Source organism: Sinocyclocheilus rhinocerous, unplaced genomic scaffold (assembly GCF_001515625.1).
Source record: "Sinocyclocheilus rhinocerous isolate Xijiao unplaced genomic scaffold, SAMN03320098_v1.1 scaffold2398, whole genome shotgun sequence".
In the NCBI taxonomy this organism is placed as follows: domain Eukaryota; kingdom Metazoa; phylum Chordata; class Actinopteri; order Cypriniformes; family Cyprinidae; genus Sinocyclocheilus; species Sinocyclocheilus rhinocerous.
In genome coordinates this window covers 11,219-36,980 of record NW_015644003.1, presented here as the reverse complement: position 1 = coordinate 36,980, position 25,762 = coordinate 11,219, and the positions used below count along the sequence as shown (strand labels likewise).

The window sequence follows — 25,762 nt, the reverse complement described above, 5'->3', positions numbered from 1 at the left end:
ATTAGTGCATTTATTGTGTGTTTATTAATGAACTTTATCAAATTTCTATTTTCTTAAATACCCTGAGATGCTTTTATTTGGGTTTATATAATCCTTAAATAGTGTGTGGTAACATGCTAAATTCACGCACAGACTTAAACATTCAGCATGTGCATCACAACAATGGTAGCAATTCAATTTAATTTATTTTTATTCATTGTAACATTAACCATTTTATTTGCTCTTTTTGTTGTGCTACTACTGACACAAGACAGCAAATAAAATTGGCAAATAAAATTAACAACTGTAAAACAAAGCAACTGCATAATTTATTCTGCCGCAATGCACTCTGGGAGTCAGTGAGTAGCTATATTAAGTCATGAGTAAACCTAAATGAAAGGATCAAGTACCCCCTACAGTTCTTTTTTAGTTACTAGAACTCTTGTGTAAGTAAACTATACTAACTAAGCATCTGTCAGTACAACATACTATTCTTCTTTCACTTTACTTAGTTTTTTCAAGGCAATCGGTTTGCATGCTTTTTTTAAGTAAGCCCAACTAATTAGATTTTACAGTGTAGAGCTTACTTTACTTTTTACTGTCCTCATCAACTTCTGAATTGTGTGAAAACATTCAAGTGCCCTGAATGTCAGCGGAGCCCCAGAGACAGATCCCCTGCGAAGACCTCATTACTTCGACGACCATCAACACGAGACCACAGGAACCAGACGAGTCCTCTGCACAATCTGACCTGTGTTGCAGCCTGGAATTAAACTACACCATGCTGGTTTCATCTGGCCAGAGGAGAACTGGCCCCCCGACTGAGCCTGGTTTCTCCCAAGGTTTTTTCTCCATTTCTGTCACCGATGGAGTTTTGGTTCTGATGTCATCAGAGAAGGAACGCCATTCTGGAGTAACTTTTCAGATTTTGATTAAAGACTACCAAGACATTTTATTCTTTTTTTTTTTCGGTGGATTAACTTGCACGGATGAATTGTTCACCTCAAGACTAGCAATGTGTGCTAACAAAGTAAATAGTGTACATTTTTATTTCATTCAGACTTTAAAGTAACCACCAATCTCATTACTGTAACGAACATATTACTTTAACTAACCATCAGACTTTTAGTGTAATTAAGCATGCAACAATAAGAGGCTTAAAGAAGTAATTGTGTACCCCTCTTTGTAGAAAGGACCATTTCCTATTACTTTGAGCTAGTTTCTTGAATTATGTACTGTTTTCTGATTTTTTTTTCTTCTGAGGTTTACGTTACCTTCTTGCACGTGAGTGTATGTGATCTTGAATCCAGACACCTTGCTCTTCGGTTTGGTCCAGGACACCATGAAAGAGCTGTCAGTCACATCGCTGAAGGCAAGATTGGATGGAGGCTCGGGGCCTGGGTACAGAACATTAAATACAGGTCAACATCAGAAAGAGACAGAAAATAGAAAGGCAGAAGAAAAAATAAGCTGACAGGAGATAACAAGTCAGAATCAAAAGAAATTTGATGTAAAAAAAGTAATGAATGAATGCAAAACCAGAATAAAACATTGTTAAGCAGTACTTGTTTAATTGCATTCACAATTCTTTCATCTCTGTGACAACCCTTACATACGTGTCTCAGAAATAAGGCTTTTTATCGGTAATATGAGTGAAAACATAAGTGTATATATGTGCAGTCGAAACATATATACAGTATATAGGCCACCGCCTATACAGAGCCCCACAGAAACATCACTGTTAATGACTGACATGAAATCCTGCACAGGAGCCAGAAAATACAAGCGTGATATTATGATGCTGATGCTGCTCTTTTGAACCTGGAGAGGAGAAGAAAAATGCAAAGAAGAAATGAGTGAGGAAGTGAAGACACTGAGGAGGAAATGTGAACGGCCGTTAAGTGATTTCATTAAAAACAACACAGTTTGTGTCTTGTTGGCCAACATGGAACAAGTTATTTTACATGAGATTCAACCACTGCTGTTTGTTTGAAATCAAGGGGGGTGACCATGGTCTTACCCTAGACTGAGGGTGAGTGATGAGGGGAGATATGAATATGGCTGACTGTAATCTTACCCTGGATGAGAGAAGATCAAAGCAGCGATAAATGGTGATGAGCAGGACTGTCTCATGAATATATCTTACTGTTTGTACCAGAACACTATTTTGTTCTTCATTAGTATCTCTTGAATAGTCATCAAAAGGAATATTTCAGGTTAATATTCCCAGAATGGGACACGTAAATCTTCATAAGTTCTTTTATTAGCATCAGCAGCATGTTGTCGATTACCACAGAAAATCATTTTGATTGATCCCTCAGTTTGCAAAGAAGAACAAAAACATATTTACAGTAATGCACTTACAATAGAAGCATTTCCCATGCTTTAAAAGCAGAAATGTGAAGCTTGTATTTATGTTACCAAAAAAGGTGAGTTAGCAGTCTGAGTGTGATTCCAGTGCCCGTTTAGAATAAAATACCATTAGTTCAAATCAGACAGAATCATCATGGCATCAGTCTATGTTTATATTGATTTGACATAACTATTACAAAATGTAATTTAATTTTTCTTCATTTTTACACACAGAAGGACCAGCTGAAATTATTTTCTGGCATAATCAATAGCATGCCACAGATGCTGCTTTTAACCAAGAATAAATGAACTAAATAAATTGTTGCATTAATCAGTGGTAACTCTCATATCCAAAATAAGGTTAATCTCAAAATAATAATAAAAAAGTTATGTTAAATGAATTCAGCTAAATTGACAAAAAATACACATGTATTGAGTAGTGGCCGTTATAGCAAAAATGTATTTGTGTAATCCAATGTTAATATTAGTTGTGAACAGTTAGTTATAACCATATGAATGGAGACAATGTTAAGGTGAAACTATTAAACAAACTGTTTTTTTGTTGTTGCTGATATTCAAGACACATTTGCATGATGGGACTGTGTGGACAGACATACTGGCAGGCACAGTTTTTGCAGTAAAAGATGCTAATTACATACTGTTCTTCCACAGATGTATAATTTATGTCAGGTAGGGGTGTGAATTTTTGCATTCGAGTTGATTCCACTAGCAATTTATTGTAATTTATCAAAAATGATTTTTGTAAATTCAGAGTGATTCAGTTCAACTCAATACACTGAACAACATTTTAAAAAGCATGCATATGATTCTTAAAACACTTCCTCTAATGTGTCTTATGCAAGTAAAAAAAAAAAAAAGGAAGACAGACAGAAAGAAAGACAAACTGCTTGATTGCACCAAAAGCAACTTGAAGGTAAAGCATGTGTTTTCTTTAAAAATGTGTTCCAGAACAAATTACTAATTACTTACTAAAAGTGTCATTATAATCCAAATATCACAACATGATGTAATCTGAAATGTTGTATTGTTTTGTATTACCTCAAAATCACAGATAGGAACTGACACAGATTCTATTTGAACTGAACTGAGCTGGATGATGACATCACTGAATCATCAATGAACTGACTTTAACTGGAAAATTGAGTGTTTACTATCGTCCTCTTGCATTATCGACACACTGTTTTCCTGTTTAACACTGTAAAGATGCTTTGACACAATCAGTATTGTATAAAGGGCTATACAAATAAAGGTGACTTGACTTGACTTGACTGAATAGAGACAAATATCAAGCGTAGCGTTAGTTCTGGCAGGCCACGTTAGTCAAGCTCGCATCAGCTGACTCTCAGCTGATCCCCATTTACCTATAGGAATACGACACCTATCTAAGCATTCATATATAAGGTCCCTCAGTATTATCAGCAGTTTTCGCATTGCTCAAATAGCTAATTAAATGGCTAATTCGGCAGGCAAAACACCATCAGCAGGAATCGGGAATTTAGCGAGTGGAATTCATTTCCCCAATGGTCTCACCTCCAATTCATTCAAGTTCGTTAACTTAAACATGTGAATTCACCAGAAAAAATAACCTTCTTCAGTGTTATGTGAACAGTGGATGCTATTTGTTTTTCCCGGGGCAGTAACGGAGTTTCACAAGCGTGTTTGTTGTTCCCGTCACTTCGGTGACGAATGTTTTATAACAAGGTACATTCTGACACTGGATTTGTACATCGTTTGATACTGAAAGACAGAGCAGTCCCAGCAACAAAAGATCCCGGTCATGACTAGGAACCGCTGTAAAACTGCATCAAATGTCTGTGTCGGTCATGATTCAGAACTGCAGACGGTAAGTGAAACGGCATCAAATGTTTGTGTTTTGTTGGCAATCGGCGCTCAAGTGCTCGTAACTCTTTAGCTCCGCCCACGGTGCGCCTCCAGGAGCTCAGCTGTTTCCGGAGAGAATCGCAAAGCTGTATCTTTCTTTATAAATCTGATAAAACTGAAGACTCTTCGTAGATGTGAATGATGCAATACTACACTATAGGTACTCAAGATTAAAATGAGATTGGCCGAAACTGTGTGCGTTATGTCCCCTTTAACATAGTCAAGTCGCCTTTATTTTATAGCACTACAGCACAGATTTAAGCAGCAGGAAATAACGACCATGGTGCAAACGGAATCAATTCTGCTGCGGCGCAGCTCCAAGAGAAAATGGTAAACTCGTTGTTCAGTTGAAGTCGTCTGCATCCGAAAACCTAGGCTGCTGACATGCTGCCTATCAGCCAATGACTTCGCAGGCAGCGTTTGTTCATGAAGGTAACTCATGAAACTGATTTCGGACATGCTTCTGAGGCAACTTAACGTTCAATGATCTACAACAAAATAGAACGAGCTTCGGTGATAACTAAGCGAAAATTTAATTGCTTAATAAGACTGATTTCTCATTAGAAATAACTTCAGACGCAATCTTTATTTTGCTCAACCATCACGGGATAGGACACACAGGATTGTGGGTATCAAGGCAGCGAAGGATGCATCTATTCTGCCTTTAAATATCGACCAGATGAAGGTATCTCAGGAGGCAGGAAGTGAAGCTAACATTGGATTCGATGTGTCTTGATGCCTTCCTACCATGAAATGTGTCCACCAAAGGCAGCATTTTCCAGTTTCGGATGCAGCCATCTGTTCAGCGTTGATTCTGCTCCGGTACCAGACACGCTTGTTCTGTCTAGTTGTCTTGGAAACATGCTTGTTCCTAAGCTCTCGGTTGTTATTGGGAATATGCTTGTTCTTAAGTTATAGTTGTATTGTCGGGAACAGTGTTGGGCAGTAACCCATTACTTAGTAACGCGTTACTGTAATTTGATTACTTTCAAGCCAAGGTCTCTATACGTTACTGCCGCATTACATTGCTGACAGAATGCAGTGATTTCTAATCTAGATTGTAAAAAGGATGTTGATCACACACTGTCGAGTCAAGTGCCAGTGGATTAGAGACCTGCTCCCGCGAGACCCGACGCAACAGAGTGCGGCGCAGGATAAGACTTGATAGGCGAGTGCGTGTGTGACTGCGCGGGATGCGGGAGAATAAAATGATCCACGGGACTCTTGCTCTCCCTGCTCTCTTCCATGCTAAGCTGCATGAATGCGCAGGGAGTTCTTGCCCAGAACAAAACCATACCGCCAATCCAAACTGTATGCTAATTGTCAATCATCTTTGACGATAGTGGTCCTGACAGAAAGGGAGTCCAGGGCTTGTTTGGAGTCAAGAGACCAATTACACAAAAGCTTTTCTGTAGCAGTGGTTCTGTTTGCTTCAAACATCTATAGATTGTTTTAGATTTCATAATTGTGTCAATGTTTAAATTCTATTGAAAAGCCTACAATAAACTGTTTAATGTCAGTTCCCTTTCGAACGGTCTCTCCCGTTGTGTTGACAAACTTATGGGGAAACTCCTGTTTACTCTGAATACTAAGGCCTGGTTTGTTCACGTTCGTGTAGCTGCAAGTTCCCGTTGCCTTCCCTGAGAGCCTTCCCCGCCTGCTCTCCCATTTCTCCCCTCCCAGGAACCTCGGATGAAGAATCAGCGGGGCAACAGGACTGAATTACCGGGTTCGGCTGAACTCACGCCGACACAGGTTCCACGTGCTTCACTCTCCCCACAACGCCTTGACTCACCAGTGTATTTTCACATGTGAGGATCAGCGCCCCTCGTCTGCAGCGGGCGGCTTGATCTCCTTCATTGGATCTAAGGAGGACGCTGTCGCTGATGACTCCATGTCACTGACAGCTTCAGATGCAGAGGAGTGGTCAGGTTACGGCGATGACCCCGGCAACCTTCCTCCAAAGGATTCAACACGGGCCAGTGTGGACAGCGAGCTGATTCGCATCCTCACGAAAGCTGAGGAGGAACTCGGCTTGGACTGGTCAGCTCCTGAAGAGCCCGTCTGCATCCTCTTAAATGAGTGGTACCTGCAGACAAGATGCCATCAATGAGGACTGGGGAGCACTGTACGTGGGCAGACTGGTGTTCTTTCTGCAAGAGCTCTTGGATAAAGGGCGCTCTCCTTCCATTCTCAAAGTATATGTGGCAGCCTTCGCGGCGAATCATGCTCTCGTGGCTGACCAGTCTGTTGACAAAAATAACTTTGTCGTTAAGTTCCTGAGGGGAGCTCAGAGATCGAATCTGCCTCGTCCTCATACTGTGCCGACATGGGACTTATACTAGTGGTTGAACAACTTCAGATTTTTTTAACGTCGACATTTATGTGATTAATTTCAAGTAGATGTCAGTCCGCTGATGACGTCATTAATGAACAAATAAGCCTAAACCTTGATCTGAGACTCGAACACCTTGTGCACAGCTATGACACAGCGCTGCCCACATGACTATTGCTCCTATAACAGCTCATTTTTATCAGTTCTTTTGTCTTTGGGTCGTTATATTTCTCACAGATTTCTGCTTGTTCTAAATCAGATACATCTAAAGTAGCACAGTAAAGATTGAATTTATATGAATTAATTAATGAGAGAGCGATTGTGTGCGTGAATTCATTCTACCTGGCAGTGTCTCTCTACTAATAGTGAAGCTGTGGGTTTTAGTTACTAAGAAATATATGCTAGATCTTTTCGGTTTCTAAGCTATATTACTGAGAAATCACATAAAAGTGTTGACAATACATTTCTGTGCTACTGAATGATTCTGTGTGTTTGCGATCTGCGCGTGATGTATGAGCTACTGTCTGTAGCCTGTGTGTGTGCGCGTCACAATGCAGCAGATCATTAGATTAGAATGACGTTTTAAAACCTGTATTCTCCCGTTCAGTTTCGAGCATCAAGATGGTATAATCACACGTGTCTTTTGGAACGCTTTCAGAGTATGCATTTTATTTGTTATTTTAGCTGTTTGGAAATGGAGCATAAATGTGGACTTCAAAGATTTCTTATCCTGTTGCACCTCCTATTGGACCAGCGACTAGTCGACGTCAAGCTTAAAGTGTAACGGCAGAGCATTAAAGTCGACTAATCGACTAGTCTGTGCAACCCCTAACTTATACACAGTCCTTAGGGCCCTAGGTGGCCCTCCCTTTGAGCCACTCCAGACGGCCAACATAAGCTTTTCTTCTAGCTTTACTGTCGGTCAAGCAAGTGGGTGATTTATAAGCACTGTCAGTCAGTGCTTCATGCCTTGAGTTTGGGCCTAACGACTCTAGAATCATCCTCAAACCAAGGCTATGTGCCTAAGGTACTCTCCACTCTGTTCAGAGCACAAGTCATCACCCTTCTGGCTCTTCTTAAATCAGAGGATGAGCAGGGTCCGAATTTACTCTGCCTGGTTTGGGCTCTTAGTGTATGTAGAGCGCTCTAGCCACTTCCGGCATTCAGAGCAGCTTTTGTTTGCTTCGAAGGCCTCTCTTAAGGGCTGCCAGTCACAAAGCAGAGACTATCTTGCTGGCTTACACCTCAGTGGGCTTACAGTGTCCTGTTGGAGTGAGGGCCCATTCCACTAGAGGAATAGCCTCCTCTTGGGCTTGGTCTACCTTCACCAGATTTTATAACTTGGACGTCCCTGCCCTACAGGCACGGATTTTGTCGACCTAATTTACCTAATCCCCTCTGTAAGTGGAGAAGATCTTGTTATGTAAACCCCAGCCTGGTGGCTTGGGTCTCATTATTGGCTCATGCTTCTAGGAGCCCTCATTACGGGTGATCCGCGGCTGGGCTCACAGAGCAGCTTCGTTCTGCACTTGCTTATAGCACGGTGCTATTGGATGCATTCCCCATAAGCGTGTCAATGCAACTGGAGAAACCGTTCGAAAGGGAACGCGTCAGTTACTGATGTAATCTCAGTTCCCTGAGATAAGGGAACGAGCATTGCATAAGCCGCTGTGCTATAAGGCTGCATGCGAGTCGATGGTCTGTCGCTTTCAGTCGAAAGATTCTGACGAAATGGCACTCAGAGCCGGCTTATATAGCAGTCGTCCCCACCCTTTTTGGCAGGCTGAAGCACTGTTTGTTCATGCAGCTACACGAGCGTGAACAAATTAGGCTTCAGTATTCAGAGTAAACAGGAGTTTCCCAATAAGCATGTCAACGTAAGGCTCGTTCCCTTATCTCAGGGAACCGAGGTTACGTCAGTAACCAGAATACTTCTTAAGTATAAATACTTAAGTACGTTTAATATAAAAAAAAATACATTTCATACTTAAGTACAATAAATATCACATTCTTTAAAACTTTTACTCCACTAATATTCTAAACGGTGATTTTAAATTCTGCCAATGTCATTTTCTGGTAAGCTATCTGTACTTTTACTTAAGTGTGGCTTTCAGCTACTTCATCCACCACTGAGCATCACAAGCTGCTATCATAAACTCGCTGATTCCCTTCAACAGCAACACAAACACTGTGTCTACACCAGATGCAACTTAAAGCTGTCTATGCGAAACGTGACAAAACGACAGCTGCAAATCAGTTGCCGGATTTGAGAAGTTTGAGAACCACTGATTTAATGAATTGCAATGCATTCGACAGGATATTAAATCAATGTATTGAGAAAACAAATGAATCATTAAACCCCTACTTCTAACATAGATGGGGAATAATTTAACATGTTTTCTGTCCATCTAGTGTGTCTTCATTTTCTAGCTTGCTAGTTTCTTAATTTACTGCTCAGTATATAGGCCACACATTGTAACAAAGGTTAGCACTGAGAACAAAGGTGTTATACTCACACATTTATTGACATTTACACACTGCACATTGCATGGATTTTAATCAAAGCGGCAAAGAAGTTGACTTTGCTTTGATTAAAAAGCCCTTGCTAGTCAAGGGTTCATTGTACACTGAACAGCATGGAAAGCAACAGTGCTGACAAGCTAAGCAGTAAAACTGAAGATATTCAAAAATATTTCCTGAAAACAACTACTTCGACCATTTAGAGAACTGTATCGATAGATTAAGGTTTAGCAATACTGACTTTTGGTTTTGGGTACCTGTATGTACGATGAGGTTGTGAGTTTTGGAGCGAAACATTGGTCCCTTCCCAAAGATGGACACAGAGTACCTGTTCTGTGGTGTGAGATTTGCCATTTGGTGTGAGCGGGCTGTTCCAGGGAGAACTGTAGTAAAGCTTGTAATGTTTTCTCCACTCTTGTTCATCTTTGTACTCTGTACATTAGATACGAGTTCATAGACTACACTTTTTCCCTTGCTCAAACTACTTTTCTTTGCTGCTGTTGTCTTAAGTCCCTTCTCATCATCAACTTCTTCCTCACTTTTTCTTTCATCGGGCTCTTCATCTTTTTCTTTTTCTTCACTCTCCTCATCCATATCATCCTTGTCTTTGTTTTCTGGTCCAAGCTCAGTTTGAGTGATTATGAAGTGTTTGAACTTTCCTTTCGGTGCACCCCATATTAGTACAAACCCTGTTGATGTCACATTGTTGACCCCCACATGCTCAATGGAGCCATCTGTTTCGCTCAACACATATTCCTGAGTACTATTATCATTTTCCATGGGATGGTCTGTGGAAAAAGGACTGTAAGAGTTTCCTTTTCCATACTGACTGATGTTTGGGCCCACTTGAGTGGTACTGCTGTGTTTTATTTGGGAATGTCTGTTGGCTGCCTGTCTACTGGCTGATCCATGGTTCCTGTTGAGAATTAAATTCGGTCTAATCTTAATACTAGTGCCATTTTCTTTTGCAGGGGTTAAAGCAAGTTTTACTGGTTGGATAGGACTACCTTGGTTGATAGTCCTGTTGTTTCTGATAATGGGTTTTGCAGGAAAAGGCCATCTTTTGGGTCCCTGGTAGCGATGCTGAGGTGACTCTAGAATTGGCCTTGTACGGTTCTGAAAAGGACTGACATTAGGACGACGAGGATAGGAACCCCTAAACAGTGTGCGCCGATGTGGCATCAGATCGGGTGCTTCAATGCCTCTGTTTTTTATTGCAGTGTCTTTTATCGGGGGGAATTTGACTGGCAATGGAGTTGTCTCAGTGTTTGGCTTGTGAGCAAACTCAGGAGTTGAATTTTGGAATTGTCTTGTGGCTGGAATTGAATTTAGCACTTCCTTCTCAACAAGCGGTTCTTTTGCAAAACGAGAGGCAATGGGACTAGGCCAAGATGGATGCTTGTGTTTTTGTGTTTCTAAAGATGAGGAAGAGGAAGTTGACTTAAAAGGTGGTCTATCTACTATTGGTGGAGGAGCTAAACTTGGGTGTTTTGGTCTAGTTGGTTGTCTGGGGATGGATAATGAAGATGCCTGGATATTGTTTTTTCTAGGTGGTCTTTCTGCTGTTGACTGATTTCTTGCTGTATGTTGATTCACTCTCTCAGCTTTTGCCAAAGATTGCGTTGTAGGGAGGTGAGGATTGTGTAGGTATGGAGGAGCAGATGTGGTGGTGAGAGGCTGGTAAAGTGTTGTCTCAGGTTGTCTCGTTGAAAAGGGAGTGGCATTTATTACATTTGAATTCTTTTCCACTGTCTCTTCATCAATTTCCTCCTCTCCTTCTTGCTCTTTCACACTCCTTCTGGCTTCCGAAATCTCATCCAGCCCTGTATCCCCCATTTCATTGACTGTAGATCTGTCTGTTAGAAATTTGTGTAAGAGATCATTTCCATTTAAATGGCCAACTATAACTGTCAGGTTTTTTGTCAGTGCATTGCCATCTGACATGTTTACATGTATCTTTCTGTACCCAACCAAAACTTTTCGAACACATTTTGTCCCATTTATATAGTCTGTTAGGTTTTTCTCAGTTGTAATTGTTGGCTCTTCGGTCGATTCACTGATGTTTGTGAAAGGCAGTGGGGTGGCAGATGGGGTGGCTATGTGAAAGGTGGAGTTTTGGCTGGCATGTCTGGGTGTCTCGACAGATTCTCTTCTAAAATTGGTTTCAATGTTTCCCTCCTGAGATCTTGTCTCTTTCATTGTCAGTGCAAATAGTTTACCACCAGAGAGAGGATAAGCTGAGTCTACATTAGGGTTTCTTGGTCTCAGAGGATACCATGTTCTTGACTTATTTGAAGAAGGCACAACAATTCCCCTTTTCACTCCTATCTGGGAAGAATTTAAATGTTTTATTTCTGGACTATAAGGTCTTCTTATGATATATCTTTGCATACCGGGTTTGGGAAGCATGGGCAGTGGTCTTTTTTGCCCAGGTCTTACAGGTATGCCTGTTTTGAGTCGGCTCATATTCCCTGTTCTTTCTGAATTTTCAACCTTTCCTTTTGTCACTTGGCCCCCTTTGCTCAGTCCTTGCTTTCGCAGGAAAAGTGTTGTGTTTGTGAACCTTGATGTCTTTTCTTTGTTGTCACCAGCCTCCACATCTACCTGCACAGTCGCTATCTCCATGGTCATCCTGGTCGCAGGCACTGAGGCATTCCCTAAAGGCATGAATGAAGTTTAAAATATGGATTCAAAATTAACTTCTCTAACAGTTCAGCTGGAGAGGGAAATCCTGTTAATAAAAAGGTGGTGTTAATGCAACAGGTTAAGTCAGTTATCCAAACAATTCTGGCATTGGGGTGACCACTATCCTTGTGACATCAGTAAGTTTGGGTCCCCTTTTAGTCCTATAGAAAACTGGAGAGGTTTACATTTTCTGCAAGAAAGAAGAAAGGTAAACTATTCCTGAAGAAATTAAAAATGTGGCATTGCTGGTTAGAATGATCATATTTCAGTGGTTGGGGGTGTGTGGGGGGGGATTGTATTTGGATTGTAAATATGACAGATTGACTGGGCTATTCACAATCAGCATGAGCCTCACCTAAATTCACATCATCTGGTGGCTATAAATTAGTTAATTGACTTACTATGATGACTTTCCCTTGTACTCTCATTACCTGGTGCATCCAGATGTGCCAGTCTTGCTGTATGCTGTACGCACTTATGCTTAGCATGCAAATCCTACCTAATATCAGCATTTTCATTAAACAGAAAATATCAGTTTTTGATTGTGAAAAATGTCCAGTGCCTGATAAAATAAAATGAAAAATTAATTAAATAAATAAATAAATAAAATGTCAGACACAGTGTCTGGTGAAAATGAATGAAGAATGAAGAGGTATCATATTGTTCGTGATGATACTCAGCTCTATATTTCTTCGCAGTCCCACAAAACATACCAATTCGCAAAACTAACGGAATGCATAGTTGATAAAGAAAACTGGATGGCTAGTAATTTCCTACTGCTAAATTCTGAAAAAAACTGAGGTGTTAATTATTGGACCAAAAACCTCCGCATGTAATAACCTAGAACACTTGTCTTACACTTGATGGCTGCTCTGTTAATTCTTCGTCATCAGTTAGGAACCTAGGTGTGATATTTGATAGCAATCTTTCCTTTGAAAACCATGTTTCTAGCATTTGTAAAACCGCATTTTTGCATCTTAAAAAAATATCTGAATTATGACCTATGCTCTCAATGTCAAATTCAGAAACGTTAATTCATGCGTTTATGACCTCAAGGTTATATAATTCAAATCCGTTAAAGTATTGTTAGGCTGCATTAATTAGGTCAACCGGAACCGGGAATACTTCCCATAACACCCGATGTACTCACTACATCGTTAGAAGAATGGCATCCCCAGCGAAGACCTCGTCAGCCACTGGCACGAGACCACTGGAACCAGACGAGTCCTCTGCACAATTCTGACTTGCGTTGCAGCCTGGAATTAAACCACACCATGCTGGTTTCATCTGGCCAGAGGAGAACTGGCCCCCGACTGAGCCTGGTTTCTCCCAATGTTTTTTCTCCATTTTTGTCACTGATGGAGTTTTGGTTCCTTGCTACTGTCGCCTTTGGCTTGTTTAGTTGGGGACACAATTTCTGGCAACATTGTTGACTTGACTGCACAAATGCTGTTTGAAGAAAACCGAACTGAGCTGGATGATGACATCACTGAATCAACGATGAATCGACTTTAACTGAAAAACTATTTTCCTGTTTGACACTGTAAAGCTGCTTTGACACAATCTGTATTGTATAAAGCACTATATTAATAAAAGTGACATGACTTGACTTAAAGCAGGCATACATTAGACAAAGTATGTTAATAATTGCAGATGTTTTTGAAGGGTACAACTTGCTTTTTGCTGTCAATGCATATAATTTTGACCAATCAGCTTTCTTTAAGGGATACTCCACCCAAAAAAGAAAATTCTCTCATCTTTTCTTGCCCCCAGATGTTTATGGTTTCATTCTTCAGATGAATGCAGATGAAGATTTTTAGAAATATGACCTCTTGCCTCCAGAGGAAACAGCCCTGGTGTGTGACGTAAACACATGAAGCTTGCACACAGAGAAGCACAGAGGGCCATCTATTCTCTCGTGAGATTCAAAATGCACTTACATCACCAATTATCAGATAAACTCCAAAAAAAACAGAATCCGCGATAAATGATGCGCACAAATCCATGACTAATGTGAGTGTTTGCTATGCCAGCCTTGGCAACACATAGTAATAAGCCAGAGGGCAGCACAAAAGAACTCCATCCAAGACTGTAATTGTGGGAACAACCAGTAACAGAACGATCGATCAGGAGTTTTTGAAGGCTATTGCAAGAAATGTAAAGGAATGTTTATTGTGTACAGGTGAACGTGGATGAGACAAACTAGTGGTTTACAACATGATTGATGAGTTGAAAGAGGCAAAAATGATTTCTAATGTAAAGTGATAAATATGATATCTAATGTAGTATGAACTCTCAAATAAAATATGTACTCTCTCTCTTACAGAAAAACCACATGAATTTCACATGTGATTTTAACATGATTGCACATGTGAAAATTTGTGTTTTTTTCTGTAAGGGAGAGAGTACATATTTCATTTGAGATATTGATATTTATTTTTATTTCATACTACATTATAAATCATATTTGTAGATAAATATAGGCCTGTAGCTATATAGGTGACAGAATAATAGACTAGGCTGTAGTTTCTGTAGTGCTCGTATAGGCTGTGTCCATCACTGTTTAGTGACGTCATCTTATGTTGCAGGAAAGCTGAATTTGTATGATCAGTATCGGTCACAACGCCTTTTAATTTCCATGTTGATCTGCCAATTATTCATTTATTAAGCACCGGTTACTTTTCAAACTAAACATTGAAATGAGATGACCGGATGTTTAACATTTTATCATTCCCTGACACATTAGTCTGCACCAAAAGTACTTAGCAGAAACTCTGATAAATGACGTTTTTCTCTTGCATTTCTACTAAACGACCTCCTTAAGGGATTTCACTGCTGCTTCTCTTTAAAATATCAAGGCTTAGAAAAGGTGACATAGTATCGACCCTAATTACTATGGTTTTCTCAGAGGCAAACAGGCCTACTCATGCTTGTTCCAGTATTACATAGTGTGTGACAGCAGACACTCCACCGCTGACTATACCTGCTCATGTTAAAGACATTTTGCTCTTAACTGTAACAAATTTATAACCATGGTCCACATGATTTTATGAGCTTGAAGAGCTAATAAGAATTTCTGTTCAGTTGCATGCTGTAAATCATCTTCATGAGAACTCACCAGGAGTTGCCTGTGCGGTTGCTGGCAGGCTCCGGATGCTATCTTTCTCCGCCACTAATGAGATGTCATACAAGCGGCCCGACTCCAAGCTGTCGATCTGGGCTGAATCCCTCTCTGGCGGCAGGTTCATCTCTGGAAGTCTGCTTGGTCCATCTGTCTGATTGGGTGCAATGGAGAGGACGTACCTGTCAATCTCCCCCTGTGCCTTCTCCCATTGGACAATGACTGATGTAGTGGTTGTCTTCACAACTTGCAAGTCTTTTGGGCCAGAGATCACTGTCCAAAAATGAATCCAGGACTTGTTAAAAACATACTAGCAATCTACAAATACTAGCAATCTACAAAACACAAGGCTACTGGTTCTTACGATCCTGATAGACTCACATGTAGTGAATTCTGCTGTGCTCTCTGTTCCCATAATGCCCTCTTTCTCTCCTGTGATGCTGACTGTATACTCCTGTCCAGCGGCCAGTCCAATCTGAGTGTAGGTGCTCAGTCTGCCATTGATTTTGGAGCTTATTTTCTGATCCATTTCTTTCTGTGGAGCGAATACTGTAAAAATCAGTGCGCCCACATGACTTTAATTGCACATACCCAAACAAAATGCTAAATGTTAATTGCTCTGATATTCATGTTTGTTTGTAACATGAGCATGTTGTGATGTACTGAGTCTTTATTATATAAATTGGATATCTACAATAGACACTAATTTTCATTCTGTTTGTGTTTATTTACTGCTGTGATAAAACTGCTGTTATATTCTGTTTCAACCTGGTCATGAGAATTTGTTAGTGTTGCATGAGTTGGCAATTTTATATGAATTTGTACAGTCTGACTTGTTTGAAAACCATCTGTAGGTAAAACCACGAACCATGAAGCTCCACCCATAAACTTAACCCTCAAAGAATATGAATGAGATTGTATGAATTCATGTGGATTTGCCAAATTGTAAAATAAGATTACACGTTATTTTGATAGTCCACTTTAGTAACTTTGCAACTATATGTTAACCAACTTTCATCTGAGTACTAGTAGACTGTTAGGTTAGGTTTAGGGTTAGTACAATAAGTTGGCATACATTTAAAGTCAGCAAAACATCTGTTGAGCGACCATCAAAATAAAGTGTTAGCAGATATTAATCAGACAGTGTACTAATACTCTAACGTCTGCTAGTTGACATGTAGTTGCAAAGTTACTTATAGTCAGTAGAATGTCTAAAGTGGATTATTGAAATGTGCAATGGTTAAAGTGTATATAGTTTATACACTATTGACACTTTGATGATCAGTCAATAAAAGTTCAATATCACCAATAGCATCCCTTCCAAATACTGTCTTCATTTAAATCTACACTCATGAACATGACTAGATTGACTGCAAATTCATTTTCTGAATAAAATGTGGTTGGCTTACCAGTTCAAAACTTGTTTGCTGTTAGGCTGTTATGAGTGGTTGCCAGGCCATTGCTTTATAGTTGTTATGGTGTTGTGAATGGTTGCCAGGGAATTGCTAGGTGGTAGTTTGGTTGCACAAGTCTTTAAAATCAGCTAAATGAACAGTGTTTTCTGGCTTTACTGCTGTTCTTTATCAACACTATCCAAAATATCTCTGAACTAAATTGTACAGCCAGCATTCACAATTACAACTTCTTTCGAACAATGACAAATTCTTTCACCATAATGATTCTGCCTGTAACTGACACAATATCAGAACGTCATGGCTTAAAGAGAGTAATGAGTTTCCTGCTGGTAATTCCTGACTTCAGTTTCAGTAAGACATTCATTATTTGACAGCCAGTATTTTACACATGACAGAATGAAAACTAGAGGGCCATTTATCTCATATATTGGAAAAGCCTCTCTCCAGCACTTTATTAGCCCTAAATTCACTACGCCAATTGTGTGGTGTTCTCCGGTCTTCTTGAGTTTTTGTTTCTTAAAAAAAATTTAATTGGGCCCTGCTGAGAGATAATCTTTCTACAACGTATCTAAAGAAAACATCACAACTGTGTACTTTATTGATGCCTTTCTGCCTGTTTTAGTTCTTTATCAATGAAGAGGACCGACTGCATATCTTGTGTTATTGGTGTTGTCCTCCTGCCGTCTCCAGCGTGTCACAGCAGCTGTTCTGTGAGGTCATCTCTCTGGCTGCCGTGTGTTTTTGACCATGTTTATGCCTTTCATAGCAACAAGCATCCCACATCTGTCTCTCTTTCTCTCTGCTGCTCCCCTTCTCTGTAGCTGCTGATGGATTTCTGTCTTTCACTGCATTTTCTCAGCCCTGTCTCCAATAATCTGACTGAACTTTCTCTGCCCATCGTCATATTCTTCCTCTTTAATCCTTTGATTCATCTGATACTCTCTTGTATGTTGTTTCTGCCTACTTTCCTTCTTGTACTCTCCATCGTTCTTACACCCACTCATTCATGTTTTGTGTGAAAAAATGTGCCCTTTTCATTGTCTCAGTGGCTCCTCTGTATCTTTTTCAATGTAACTGTCATTAATATCATTTTCAAAAATATCTGTACACTGCTGAAACATGAGATCTTTACAGCATTTCCTTTTGCTTTCTGTCTGGTATGTTATAACACGTAAACATGAGACCAGTGACCAAAGTCTAGCAAAAAAATAAAATAAATAAAATTATTGTTGTAGGTGTGGTCGCTGATCTTTGTTTGGTCAAGGATGTGGAAGATTCTCAAAGTTCTTCTGTGGGAATCAAAGCTCCAAAACAAAATAACTACACTTTTTTTGGGAGGAAAAAAAAACAAAACATAGAGAGCCACATATATGGAGAGTACAGTGGGACCATTAATAAAAATATTATATAATTTTGTAATTTAGTAAAAATTACATTATACATGATCTCAATGTACATTTGAACTGAAAAATGTACATCAATTTTAGAATTTCTTGGCATTTCCCCATTTTCAGTGGCACTAATTTGGTTATTTGATTAGTGACCTAGAAATAATTTGCATTGTAGCCTATACTGACTAAACCCAAAAATGTTATCTTTCCCCCCAAACAAAAGTGACGAACAGCTCAAACGATTAAAGTCTAAGTATAAAAATTATCTGAAAACAGATTGCTATTATTATTGAAATTGATAAAACCGATTATTTAACCTTTCCCTTTAGAAGAAACGAGGTGCTGCATTACGACATTGATGCTATGGGAACGCCTCGGTGTCTGAAGCATGAAGCATGTTATTGGTGTCTGAAGCATGTGTGCCAACTCAGTTGGCTGAAGGCAGTCACATGATGGAGCATGATGCGCAAGCAATGCCATAAAAGGGTAGCTAGGTCATGGAATCCCCAGCTTCTTTGTCTTCAGGAAGCCGCTTTGTCTGTGTGTGCGTGTAAAGAAGTTGTTGTGAGCATATGCAAGTTCAGCATCGCTGTGTTTCATTATGGCTAGAGATGCACACAAGCTCTGAGCTATGGCTCTGTTGGCTCTCTTTGTGAAGGATGAGAGTCAAGCATCTGCAACTTGTGATTCAGACCCCGTGGCTGCTGAGGCAGCATGGCTGCTTTTGGTCATGGGGATTGCTGATAGAACCAGTGGACGAGCTTGACAAGGAAGTTCCCTTTCTGCCCATTGCTCTGTGGCTGCTTCCGATCTGGCTCTGAATCGTTTCTATGTAGCATGCTTCCCAATGGATGGGTTGCTATAGGGTCTCTTTCTAGGCAAACAGAGGGTTGGTATGAGGTTAATTTAACAGTGTTATTAAATTATTAGTGTATTTAATGATAAACTTACATTTAGCATTAGATGACCATGGATAATCTAAGGCCATGTCCACACGTACACGGGAGTTTATCATTCTTCCTTTTTTTTTTTTAAATCTCCGTCCACATGAAAACGCAAACGCATGCTATGAAGCAATGTCAAGAGCATGCCAAACCAACAGGTGGCGATATAATCTCAACTGTAAAGCCATGTTGGCCAATCAGAAGCCTGAAAAAGTTTCCAGTAGGCGGCGATAACAGCGCACTACAACCGGCATTTTTGAAAATCTTCACCCTGGCAGGGTTTCAGTGACCTGGTGCTGCGTTTGTGTGTGGACGAACGGCCAAACTGCGTAGAAAAAGCTGCGGTTTTAAAAATAACCGCGTTCGTGTGGACAGGGCCTAAGGATAACCTAACGTACAAATAGAGGAAATGAGCCTGGGCAATTAAATGCATGGGCTAATCCATTACTAGCTGATATATATTCAATATCGAGTGACACCAATGCATTTCTATTATTGGCCGATAAGCAATATGGCACCAATGTACTATACATACTGCAATAATAAACATAAACAGCTAGAGTTCTCATTATAACAAGGAAGAATGACCCGGAAGAAGATAGCCCGGTTCTATCAAGACTACACTGCCTCCCTATTAAACATTCTATACATTTTAAAATCTTGCAGATTACTTATAAAGCCTGGAATGGGACTGCAAGCAGAAAATCCTTTATCTAGCACTCAAACTCTGGAACAATCTACTTAGCGTTGTTCGGGAGGCAGACACACTCTGTCAGTTTAAATCTAGATTAAAGACCCATCTCTTTAACCTGGCTTACACATAACACACTAACACATTTCTAATATTCAAATCTGGATTGTTGGGCTGCAACTGGAACCGGGAACACTTCCCATACCATCCTTATACCAACATTATCATAGTCAGCCAAATCCAGCTTGTACCCAGACCTGATTTTGGATCTGCACCCAGGAATGACCACAACACAGCCCTTAAAGGGAAGGCCATGACTATGCCACGTCATGCCAGGACCAGCTGGGAAAGAACCGTGGTTTTACCAAGTCAAGTCAAGTCACCTTTATTTATATAGCGCTTTATACAAAACTATAAAGCAGCTTTATAGTGTCAAACAGGAACATAGTTTGTCAGTAATGCAAGAAGACAATAACAAAGAGTTATTTTTCCAGCTAAAGTCAGTTCATTGAAGATTCAGTGATGTCATGTTTCATGTTCTAGTGCCACTCATCGTCCTTTCTCAATCCTGTCCCTCATCTCTCTCTCTCTTCCACTTTGCTTCCTCTCCATTATCTACACTGGTCTGTCCCAATAAAGCCAGAAACAAGAAGGATGTTCATTATGCTGAACTGATTGATTAAACTGAACTTTGAACCGCTATAGAAATAAGATGACTTGACTTTACATGATTATTAGACTTCTCCTCTTGTGCTCTTTTTTGGGCTTTTAAACTTTGTAGGAAGCTGTCTGAGAGCTGCGGATTAGACTGAAGTGCTTCAAATACTGTTGCATGCGAAAATAAGAGTTTCAGCATGTCTGGATATTTTAGAGATTACAGCATCATCACATTTTATTCCTGAAGCATCTGATGAGCCTGCTGCAGACCCTCATTGATAGAGCTTACATCACCACCCCACAGCAGATTGATAGCATATGTTTCTTAATGAAAAACTGCTGACAGAAACAGGCCATCAAACTGAGCTGAAACATCACTGTAGTCCAGCAGCTGGTTGCAACAAACCCCTCAGTTAAGAAAGCCTGTATGGTAATTCCATTACAATTATAAGTAGGGGTTTTCATAGCAAAGAGACTGTTGCAATTCAGACCCGGTACTAGTTTAATATGAAGGGATATTTACAACACAATTTTGTATATTTGTTCAATTTAGGCATGCATTGTGATGTGTTTTCAGGGCGGAGGTTCAACTTTCTTTTTTAGTAAGACATTAACAACAGAATCTTGGTGAAAGAGAGTCTATAACTGTGGGCAAGTCTGCGCTGTTGGCAGTGTAAGAGTGGTCACTAAAATGGTCAACCATGGCAAAATTTCTGGATGAGGCTGTTGCGATATTTCTACCTTCCTTCTTGCACTTTCAAAGTGAATTCAATTTTCTGCAAAGATGAACTTGCTCTATCATGTGTGAAAATAGCGTAGCAGTTATACTAAACCCAACCCTAAACTGATAGTGTTAACAAAAGCAAATGTGCTGTAAAAACATACTGTATATGCTGAAGCAACCATTCCATTTTATCTTGCTTCTACAAGTCTTTGAGCTCTTTTATCGTGACTCACAGGGCTCGTACCTGAGCACTTAACATCACAAGAGCACAGGTGAATTACTGAGCAAGTTTACAAGCTATCCAAATACAAACATGTCTTTGAAATAAAAACTAAACTGATAGTAAATCAAACTAAAATTTTTTTTATTTTTTATTAAAAACTGTAATAACCAATGTCTTTCCAGTGCTCTTAATGGCTGGCACTCACTGCCTGCACTCATTAATCAAATCTGTGCTGCAGCATAAATGCTATAATAATTAGCCCCATCTCAGTCTAGCTCCCTCAGCTCTCCTACAAAAGCCTCCCTCTTCCTGGTCCAGAAATGAAACGTCTAATAACGGTCAGAAGCTCCCTAACAAAACTTGACTTTATATAATTACTCGCAGTGATGGGCGATTGATATGGTTTCAGTAACACTGAGATGGTTGCTGAGGTAGAGATGGGCACTAAACATTCAGAGGGCTGTAAATCAAAACAAGGCTTCTATCCAAAGCAAATAGCTTGTTTTTCCACTGCCAGATTGGGCTCATTTTATGTCTGTGTAAAAATGTATTTGTTTTTCCTTTGGAAAACACACTGAGCCAGATTTAAGTTTGGGCTGCTGTGGGAGTTGTTAAATGCTTTTCTGTATCTGATATCAGAAGAGGGGCAAAAGTGGGTGATTCTCATTTACGGTTAAATTAATTAATTAATTTATTTTAAATCAACATAAACCAAAGGCTATTCAACAAATGTTACTAAAATGTATAAATCCTTAAATGATTAATTCAATAATTAATTGAAATAATACTACATTTTAAATAATCTATCATTTTCACATTCTACTATGTTGGCATTGTATATTTTATTGTTAAATGCATAAGGGTTTTACTGAAAGGGTGAAATCCTGTTCACTCCATCTCTGAAGTGTTTGAAGGGTCTGAGCTCATGCCACTGCTAATAAGAGAGCAAACACAGGAGCTGATAGTCTCACGGCAGTATATGTCTCTGACATGTAGTGCAGTTACGTTGCCACTCATCGTCCTTTCTCAATCCCGTCCCTCATCTCTCTCTTCCACTTTGCTTCCTCTCCATTATTTACACTGGTCTGTCCCAATAAAGGCAGAAATTAATGATAATGTGCAGTAATGATTATCAATAATAAGATTCATTTTCTTTATTCAAACTATAATTATACTTGTTTGTTTTGGGGTGGAATATGTTCCTGACAGTTTTCATGAGATTTACTCAAAATTACGAGAAGTCTTTGTCCTGGCAGGGCAGCATGGAAGTGACCTCATGTGTTCCCGGGTTGAACATCTACTGCTATTGTTCACCCATCTGTCCTTTTGAAGAGCTGACAATGAAATCAGCGCTTATTATGCTTATCATGCAATGTATCATAATGCATTTGTGTAATGTTGTTGCAGATGTGTGGTAGTGCATGTGGACGACTGTACTTGCCCTGCTGGTGAAGGAGATGTGGTAGGTGTCGTACTGCACAACAGGTGGAGTCCAGGACAGAGCGACAGATGACTCAGTGATGTCCTTGGTACTGAGACGCGAGACGCCCGCCACTGCTGGACAGAAGATGAAATAGATTCAAGCACACTCTCCTATTTAAACCCAGCTGTTTCTGCTTGAAACAATAACTGCAGTGCTGTATGTCTGAGTACTGCTGACCCGCTGCTGTATTCACTCAGCAAGAGCACTCATAAAGACACAGTGAACACTTAGGGCAATACAACATATAATGTTTGGAGTGTTACCATATGTGTAGACTATTTAAACACCTCCAAATGGAATATAAAGATGCTATTTAAAGTGTCTGTATCTGTAGAACTGTTATACCATCTGATCCTACCCAGTGGAAAAAGTAGACATAGTCAGAATCTGTAAAAATCTGATATGGATGTCACTTTCCACCTCATGTGTTCCCGGGTTGAACATCTACTGCTATTGTTCACCCATCTGTCCTTTTGAAGAGCTGACAATGAAATCAGCGCTTATTATGCTTATCATGCAATGTATCATAATGCATTTGTGTAATGTTGTTGCAGATGTGTGGTAGTGCATGTGGACGACTGTACTTGCCCTGCTGGTGAAGGAGATGTGGTAGGTGTCGTACTGCACAACAGGTGGAGTCCAGGACAGAGCGACAGATGACTCAGTGATGTCCTTGGTACGGAGCCGCGGGCCCCCCGCCACTGCTGGACAGAAGATGAAATAGATTCAAGCACACTCTCCTATTTAAACACCTCCAAATGGAATATAAAGATGCTATTTAAAGTGTCTGTATCTGTAGAACTGTTATACCATCTGATCCTACCCAGTGGAAAAAGTAGACATAGTCAGAATCTGTAAAAATCTGATATGGATGTCACTTTCCATGAATAGGTTCCAAAATATGGCTTGACACTCTTAAAGGGTCATGAATGACAAACGTATTTTTGAGATGTTATTATAGATGTATGTGTTGCATATAAAGTAAGATGAAAATAATTATAAATACACAGTAGCTGCAAGCAGCAATTATCTGTGCCAAGCACCCTAAGTGCAAAAATCAGCCAATTGTAATGTGATTTAATTGCTTATCATTTTTGACCAATAGGTGGCGCTGTTATCAAACTGATGTGGTGTGGTCAGTGTGAGGTGACTGACACACATAAAGATTGTGTTAATATGCCACACCGTTTCAGAGATACAGCCTGATGCAGTTTGGCATCATGTCATCAACTTGAAATCAATAACTTTTTGCCAGCATGGTCTGAAGATGATTCGAATGGAATCTGGTCAAAATCGGATCAACAGTTAATAAATAAAAATAATATGATAGATAATATAATTTGAAATATGAAGCAGCATACCAAATTGATTATATATATAATTTTTTTTACAGCTCAAATAACTGGAAGCGGATGACATCAGAAGCCTTGCACCTTCAAGTAACAAATGAATGCACGATATCCATAAGATGGATCCCACAAGTCTGGTTCAAGTTCTTAAAGCAGCCTCACATGCACATGAATTAATTAGTGTGTTATTTAAGAACAGCGTGACTAAAACAGCTGGAATAAAGAATTTTCAAAAGTTATTAGCATAAACATGAGTGCAAATTTGGTAAGATGGGCAGAAGATTGGAGTTTGAGTGTCCAAATCTGCTGTGCTTAATGTTCTGTCTGTGTGCTTTCCTATGTACGGTTCTGTGGGCATGGGACAATTACAATGGTAATTACAATTACATGGGACAGGAGTTTGGTGCTTGATCGCCAATTATTAATTTGAAGGTGAAAATAATAATACATTCCCCCACCCCCAACATCACAATATGAGACTTTTTCATGTTCTATATAGTGCAAGGGTTCTCAACTAGGGGGCCTCAGCAATCTTTCATAGGGTCTGCAGGATGACTTGTGATTGAATGCAGCATCACTCACCAGTGTCACAGTTTTCCCCTGTGAACCCAGACTGACATTCACTGCAGTCGGGCCCCGAGAAACCACGACGACACACACACCGGCCCCTCACACAGCGGCCCTTGTTACTGCAGTTGTTGGGGCAGGTTTTGGTGGAGCAGTCCTGACCGGAGAAGCCCACATCACAGACACATTTCCCATTCACACATCTGCCTTTGTTATTGCAGTCATTGGGACAAGTTTTGGACGAACAGTCTGGTCCAGTAAAACCGCTATCACACACGCACCGGCCGTCGACGCATCTGCCATGGTTACTGCAGTCTCCAGGACAAGATCTGGACGAGCAGTCGGGGCCCGTAAAGCCGCTCTCACAGACACACTTCCCGTTTACACACTGTCCACGTTTGCTGCAGTTATCAGGACATGTTTCTACAGAGCAGTCCGGCCCAGAGAAGCCAGGATCACACACGCACTGTCCGTTCACACAGCGGCCCCTGCCATTACACTTCCCCGGGCAGGACATCTCTGAGCAGTCCTGACCAGTGAATCCTGAGTCACACACGCATTTTCCATTCACACAGCGGCCCCGGTTGTTACAGTTATCCGGACAGCCCCGTGTCCCGCAGTTAGGACCGGTAAAGCCAGCGTCACACACGCACCTGCCGTTCACGCAGCGGCCCCTGTCGTTGCAGTTATCAGGACATGTGCTGGAGGAGCAGTCGGGGCCGGTAAAGCCTGGGTCACACACACACTGGCCGTTCACACATCGGCCCCGGCTGCTGCAGTCATCAGGGCAGTCCGGCACACTGCAGTCAGGCCCACTGAATCCTGGGAAACACACACATTTGCCATCTACACAGCGACCCTGGTCACTGCAGTCATCCGGACACTCGTTGATCGTGGGATGAAAAGTGGTACAGACCGCACCTGTGGAGAAATAAGAACTCATTATACTGTCACATCGGGCACCGGCGCATTAACTGTGTGTCAGAGTGGAATAAAAGCTAAGGTGAGAGTTTTTATCCATTGGGAAATGACTGGATGGGGAGAACAACCATTTTATCTGAATAATGCAAATGAGAAACTTTAATATCCATTGAATTGGAATTCAGTGTTTTTGATAGATTTATGAACTGAAGTAGTCATCCATGGAATCAGATTTCTGAGCTTTCAATATTTTTCTCAGTCAATGCTGTTTAACTGGAATATAGTTTACAGGTCATATGCACTAATCATATTATTAACTCATCGTTGTCTTTAGGTCATGTCCCAAAACCATTCAAGCTGGTGGTTATTAAGCCTCTTATTAAGAAACCACAACTAGATCCCAGCGAACTGGCAAATTACAGACCCATTTCAAATCTTCCTTTTATGTAAAAAATTTTAGAAAAAGTTGTGTCTGCTCAATTGTGCTCCTTCCTGCAAAAAAA

General features: G+C 40.3%; 1 protein-coding gene across 2 annotated transcripts in view; it reads right to left on the bottom strand.

Moving 5' to 3' along the window:
* Positions 1–25,762, bottom strand: part of LOC107757727 (tenascin-X-like) — a 46,170-nt gene that overhangs the window by 13,401 nt on the left and 7,007 nt on the right. The window contains exons 3-7 of one of the 2 annotated variants that reach the window (XM_016575289.1): positions 24,354–25,259; positions 22,381–22,493; positions 15,276–15,429; positions 14,892–15,167; positions 1,254–1,376 (exon numbers count right to left, since the gene is read on the bottom strand). In XM_016575289.1, coding sequence (XP_016430775.1) covers positions 1,254–1,376; positions 14,892–15,167; positions 15,276–15,429; positions 22,381–22,493; positions 24,354–25,259 — 1,572 coding nt within the window. Of the gene's footprint in view, positions 1–1,253; positions 1,377–9,345; positions 11,042–14,891; positions 15,168–15,275; positions 15,430–22,380; positions 22,494–24,353; positions 25,260–25,762 lie in introns of those variants that run through there. The other variant, XM_016575290.1, reaches the window with a different exon arrangement.